The sequence below is a fragment of the Austrofundulus limnaeus genome, unplaced genomic scaffold (genome assembly GCF_001266775.1).
Source record: "Austrofundulus limnaeus strain Quisiro unplaced genomic scaffold, Austrofundulus_limnaeus-1.0 Scaffold69, whole genome shotgun sequence".
Lineage (NCBI taxonomy): Eukaryota > Metazoa > Chordata > Actinopteri > Cyprinodontiformes > Rivulidae > Austrofundulus > Austrofundulus limnaeus.
The window spans coordinates 1,017,784-1,024,946 of NW_013952471.1; the positions used below are offsets into that span (position 1 = coordinate 1,017,784).

At 38.2% G+C, this 7,163-nt stretch overlaps 1 protein-coding gene across 1 annotated transcript in view; it reads right to left on the reverse strand.

The window, feature by feature from the left end:
• The window catches only part of llgl2 (LLGL scribble cell polarity complex component 2), a gene marked incomplete in the record, with an annotated part of 122,361 nt that overhangs the window by 32,473 nt on the left and 82,725 nt on the right, over positions 1–7,163 (reverse strand). Inside the window, 4 exon segments of the mRNA XM_014010453.1 lie at positions 2,971–3,075; positions 4,285–4,438; positions 4,518–4,585; positions 6,194–6,405. Coding sequence (XP_013865907.1) covers positions 2,971–3,075; positions 4,285–4,438; positions 4,518–4,585; positions 6,194–6,405 — 539 coding nt within the window.

Consider the following 7,163-nt stretch of genomic DNA (forward strand, 5'->3'; position numbering starts at 1 on the left):
GCTTTAAACACACTCATCTAAAGAAGAAAGTTTATTTCTTTTTGTTAAATCAAATGAAATAACTTTCTGTGAAAATAGTAATTGTATATTTTTGTGCATTTCAGCTCCTGACTGTGAAGTTTTTTTTGTACGCATTACAATAAGAGGAAACGAGAAACCATGGATGACTACGGAGGTGTGAGCCCTCCTGAGATCAAGAGACGTAGCTTTTAAATCTGGAGACAACAATGCCCTCAGAACGGCTACAACCAGGCTGAACAAAGAAATCAGACTAGCTAAAAGGGCCCACGGACACTAAATTCAAGACCACTTCCAGGACTACAGAGACAGCAGGAGCCTGTGGCAAGGAATCAAAATCACAAATTACAAGACCACACCACATTCCTGCGATGTAAACACCGACTTCCTGAACCAACTGAACAAGCATTTTGGACGGTTTGAGGCTCTCAACAACACGCCGGCGGTAAAGGCAACTGGAGACGAGGAAGAACAGGTTCTGTGTCTCAGCTCAGCTGAAGTCCTCCGCACTGAGAGGGATCAACCCGAGGAAAGCTGCTGGTCCTGACCAGATACCAAGCTGTGTGCTTAAAGAGTGTGAAGAACAGCTGACGCATGTTTTTACAGACATTTTCAACATCTCCCTGCGTCAGGCTGCAGTTCCATCCTGCTACAAAGAGTCTGCAATCATCCTGGTTCCTAAAAAAATGGCAGTAACATCCTTGGATGACTACCGCCCAGTAGCATTAACACCAATAATCATCAAGTGCTTTGAAAGGATGGTCAAAGATCACATCACCACCATCCTCCCAACATCACTGGATCCACTCCAATTTGAATATCGCTCAAACCTTTTTAACAGACAGACCACAATTCGGAGGAAACAACAGGTCAGACACCATCATGCTGAGCACAGGCGTCCCCCAGGGATGTGTTCTCAGCCCCATGCTTTAAACCCTGATGACCTACGACTGCTGTGCCAAATACAAGACGAACCACATCCTTAAGTATGTGGATGACAACAGTGGTGGGTCTCATCCAGGATGGGGAGGACAAACACTACAGAGAGGAGGTGGACCTCTTTGTACAATGGTGTGGCAACAACAACCTGCATCTAAATGTGGAGAAAACAAAAGAACTGGTGATCGACTTCAGGAAGAAACAGCCTGAGGACAGCCCGCTCCTCATCAACAACACTGCAGTAGAGATCGTCCCACACATCAAGTTCTTGGGGGTCCTGTTGCTAATACTCTCAGCTGGACACTGCACACCAACCACATTGTGAAAAAGGCCCGGCAAAGACTTCACTTCCTGTGCAGGCTCAAGAGAGCACACCTGAAAACATCAATCCTCACAACAACAACAGAGGCACCATTGAGAGCGTACCCATCAGCTGCATCTCTCTGAGGCACGAGAGCAGCAACACCTCTGACAGAAAGGCACTGGGGAGAGTGGTGAGGTCAGCTGAGAAAATAATTGGGGTCTCGCTGACACCTATTGGAGAACTGGCCAAACAACGCTTTCTGTCGAGGACAATCAGAATCATCAAAGACCCCACTCATCCCAGTCACAGCATGCTCTCTGTCCTACCCTCAGGCAGAAGATACCACAGCCTGTCCTGCAGAACAGTGAGGGTCAGGACAGCTTCTTCCCCACCGCCGTCAGACTTATGAACACTGCATAAATAACCAAGTCTGACTTACAATCTCATCTACCTGCTCAGACTTACTCTGTTTTAATCTGCTCAGCTACTGATCGAACACTCCTTTAACTTTATCTCATTTACCTGTTCACTGTTTTGCACACATAATGTTGCACATTGCACWAATGCACACATACTGTTATATATTACACAAAGCAAATGTACACACCTTACTACATTTATTTTATTTAAACCACCTCTACCTCGATATTGATCTGGATTCTACCACTCTATTTCTACTTCACTCCTCTTCTAAGTCACTTCACTTTGTTTAATTTTTGTATTTTGAACTCTACATTGCTTTATAGTTTGTCCAGCTGTTTATATCCTGTGCTAATATGCATCGTAATTTCATTCTACGGTGCATCTCTGATGTTATGTTAAATGACAATAAAATAATTTGAATCTGAATCAGAGTGCATATCAGTGGCCATCTTAAACTGGGATGACTAAAAGTTGTTCAGTTGTATAACCAGTCATTTTTAAACTTATTTCTTCACCCTATAAACATTGCCAGGTCTGCAGTAAGACTTATGTACAGAAGAAGAATTTATTAAATTAATAATGAACGTTTTCAAGAAAGTTACATGCTCCACTAGAAGCATGAAAACACTACTGAATTGCAGTCACGTCCCCTTGCCTCTTTAGCTTGAACCTACCCCAAAACCAGATAAAATAATATCATCCTTATTTTTAACAACAGTTTTTAAATAGGGTTCCATACTGTGCTTGATGAAACTCAGGTACCATGCAGCTGTGTGACTGATTGCCTGAGACAAACATGTTTGTCATCTGGTCCATGTAATCACTTGAAATAACAACATTTTACTAAATAAGCAATGGAATGCTGTTTTATCTGAAATTAGACATTAAAAATGTACTCTGTATTTTGGACAAAAAATATCTATAAATTTGTAATCATGTTTTAATGTTAATCTGCCCACTATTGTTGGTTTTAATGGTAAAGATACACAATAAAAGTTATAGTTCATTACCCTGATTAACAAAACTCAATGTCAAAATACTATTGGAATTTAATTATAAACACTAATAAAATTTGTTTTATTCATTTGGTCATTCTTTAACTGCCTCTGAACATGCACATCCTCTGGCCTCACCTGCATGTTAATACTTCCTAAAAAAACACAGTTAAATTGTACAAAGACTATTTTTTAGAATATTTTGAGAAAATTTTATATATACACAAACTAGCTCCGTGAACTTTTGTTTTAACTAGTTCCTTTTTTCAAGGTGGGATCAGCTTTAGTCACCTGTCCTGCAGTGCCGGCTACAGTCAGATAACCACTGTATTTACATAGATGAATCTTCTGAATGCCCAGCCTCGGATCATCACTGTAAGGGTCAAAACAACCGACCTGAAACCAAACAAAGAGAAAATTATTGCACTAAAACAGAACAGAAACATGCATTTTAACCAAGAGGAAATTTTAAAAAATACTGCAGTAAAGAAAAAAAAACTGTTATGAAACAACTTAATTCTAAGTCAGGCTTCAAAAACGCACAAAGTTTTTTTGTAAAGACTTTGTAATGCAGGACATGTACAGATTTCATTTAAATCTAGGCTCCATTTTATTTTATTCAGTGTATCTATACGATGTCAGTTCACAACAAAAGCCAATTCAGGTGTATATACAAAAGAAAAAAAAATCATAAATCTATTTCAGATCAAGACTCAAATCAATATGAAGACAATTCACATAAATAAAATAACTACATACACAGTAAATTATTAAATACTGGTTAGTTAGTTATATTTTTAATAGGGCTGTCAAATGATTAATATTTTTAATCTGAATAATCCCAAAGTAGCTGTGTATTAAATTTAAGATTAATCATGATTAATTCACATTTCTATTGCATATTGATAAAATAAATTACTTGAGTTATTAATTAGTTTTTAATTTTTTTATTTAGAAAACAAAATTGATGCTTAGACATGATTTTTTGAATGTAAAACAGGACCTAAAAATGCTCCAAACATGTTTGAGTCAGTTACATTTTGTGCAGAATAATGAGGTTAAATCAAGAATTCAAGGATTTTTATTTCAAATGAGGACTACATGAAAGATTTACACTAAGGTCACAGTTGTCAGCAAAACATAAATAAATAAAATAAGCCATAAGAAGACAGAAAGAAAGAAAAAACTGTTCATAATGTGTTACACATGGAGTTTCTTATTTATTTATTTAACCTTTATTTATCCAGGTAAACTGTTTGAGAACCACTTCTCATTTACAAACATGACCTGGCATGATGCACTGAGTGCATTGTAATATACAAACCTACATATTCAGCCAGAGTAAAGTGACTGTAAAGTTTAATCGTGATTAGGACTTTTAATCTATGCCCATGCAGCACTAAAATTAATCTGAGTTAACTCGATTAATTTCACAGCCCTAATTTTGAACTGCCTGTAATTGATGCCACATTCAGTATAGACGAGCTCTTAGAAATGAGGAAAATATGATGTCACACAGCATATTGACCCATTTATCCTTGAAGAAAATGATGATTGATTGTAACTTAACCTTGTGAACTGTAAAAGAGTGTTTTTAGACCAAACCTTCCTGAACGGTGGCCACTCCCCCTCAGCACTTTGGTTCATGTTGTCATTGGGGTCGGCGTCAGTATGAAACACTGGAGCTGTACTCAGCTTGTACAGAGGATACAGGCAAACTCCCGATGCATCCCAGAAACGTACTGTTCCATCCTCATGTCTGCAGGAATAAAGAAAATAACACAGTTCAAGTGGTCCACAGATGTGCTGACTTGTGTAGAACATGCAACAGTACCAACCCTGTGAGCAGGAGGTCTCTTTGTGCAGGATCAGGGGCCAGGTTTTTACCTCCTATTATTGGCCAAGGCTAAGGGGAACAGGAGGAAACACTGATAACCCAGAACAACAGTAAACAAACTACAGCTAGCAAATGTGACCACCATCACACAACTACATGCAGCCAAGATGTGTACACTCAGTTATGGGTTAATGTTTGGGAAAAATTAAAATTACAATTTAATCACAAGTTCAAGACTTGTTGAACTCAGAATGACATTTAATAAAAATTTTTTAGCAGATTAACAGTTTCAGAAAGATTAAAAATGTCCTAAAAGAGGTTAGTCATTAGTCACATTATTTCTTTTCTTCATACTCTGTGTTCTGTGACAGCGGCCATGGCTGACGATGAATTGTTTCTGCATATTGTTGCGCGTTCATAAGAAAAAAGCACCTCACACCTTTTAAACCAGATTTGTGAAGAGAAATGAATTGTAGCCCTTTTCATTTACATGTAGTAAGTGGTGTTTTTCAAACTCATGATATTGTGAGATCTTGTAAGATGTGTTAAGCACTCTGAACATGTGCTGAGAGCAATGCTCATCTATTACCACACCAAATTACACCTCACTGACTGTAATTCTAGTGTTTCCTAAAAGGTCGGTTAGCTTTGACAGCCATCTTAAATTGGGATGACTTCAAAAGTTATTTACCGTATTTATTCGTGTATAATACGATCTTATATATAATACGACCCCCCTATTTTTATCTTAAAAAGCATAAAAAACGTAATTCTCATCCTACCTCTAATTTCATAAGGAGTTCGGAATTTTTCAGCCTTTGCATTCTTAAAATTATCATTTGACTGTTGTATCAGTTTTTAATTTTATTTTAACAACATATGTACTAAAAGGTACACAGCAACAAATGTATAACTACAACAAAAACTATCAAATGTTCAATTGTTAACTGGTGTGGTATAACAAACAGAGCTGTGTGGCTCTAACAAGTGTGGATGAAGCTGAATCAAAGTCTTCAAAATCAGGCTCACCATCATCAGTATCATTAAAAGTTTCTGGTATTCCTCCTCTGTAATAAAGGCATCAGAATCCCACTCAACAACAATCTCATCCTCTGTCTCGCGAGCGCCCCCTCTGGTGGGAAAACTTTTTTCAGGTAGACCAACTTTTTCAGAACACTGGTAGACGGCAGCCATTACAGCTGACCATGTGTTTGTTGTTGTTGCAGGAGCGGCTCGGTCGCACATAAATATTATTATTTCGTTATTACTTAGCTGCAGGACTGCCTTTTTTCTTTTTTTTTTCACATCATGTTGCCTGCTTGGATCTGTTACTATCTCGCTCGGAGGCACAAAGGAGTGTCACAGGTGAGCTCGCTTCAACTGCTTTTTACGACGGGGTTTCCTTTCCGGACTCAGGGATTTTGTGCATGATTTTATGGATTAAATTTTACGCATTATACTTGAATAAATATGGTAGTTGCATATGTACAAATAAGTCTTTTCTGCAAGTTTTGTTTATAATTAGCCCGGTGGTTTATAAGATGTCATTAACAGACAAATTAAGATACATAAACACATGGGCAAAAGTAAATTCACAGATATTGATAACGATGATATACTGTAGAATTGACATTTAGTAAATCATGGACCGTATGGACATGGCTCCAACAGGTGTACCTTGTCAGAGTAATGCATGTTCTGTAGCTTTCCAGCAGCAATGATCCTCTCCCACAGCTTCAGAGGGATGGCAGAGACATGCTGAGAGCAGGTGATGGCTGAACTGTGGAGAGGAACCAGGTATGGGGTCTGAATAACAGGCCAGCCTTCTGTCTGCAAGTCTACAACTACCAGCTCCTCCTCCACCAGGACCAGCAGCACACTGGGGTCTCCTGCAGGGTGGGAACACAGAGGACAGTCAATGTGGTTAGACCCATTCAAGACTCACGCAATCCTGATTCAAGTGCACTTAACTAAAGCCAGGCTTGCAAAAATACTTGACAGTGTTCCCTCTGTGGGAACAACGCAAACAGCTGCACAGCAAATTATTCACGTTTTGGAGCTGTTCCTCCGTTAAGAAATTGTGGTCTAATATTTTTTTACGTCATCTAATATGACTAAAGAGGATATAACTCCTATTTATTTTAATGCTTTGTACGTAGTATGGTCCACTTCACTCAATCTCTCTCCTATAAATTTAATTCGTACTAGGGTTGGGCATAATCGCATCACGTGCAACTAATCATCAGAAAAACATTAACCGATTACTTTTTGGCACTTGACGATTAATACGATTAATGCCAGCAGGCAGACTGACTGGTGCTCCTCTTCGCTTCAAATATGATGAACATTAAAAACAGTTCTGTAATTTCTTTATCTATTAATTGGTCATGTGACCAGGACATGAGGGTGTCCAGGAACTCCAGGGGATTAATCGTCAAATTAATCGTTATCGTCTAAATACCACAATTAATCGTGATAATTTTTTTTCCCAATATTACCCAACCCTAATTCATACCATCCAGAAACATGTCATATTATTAAGGGTGTAACAATACATCGATCTACAGTGGTTTGCAAAAGTATTCATACCCCTTGAACTTTTCCATATTTTGTCACATTACAACCACAAACATAAATATATTTCACT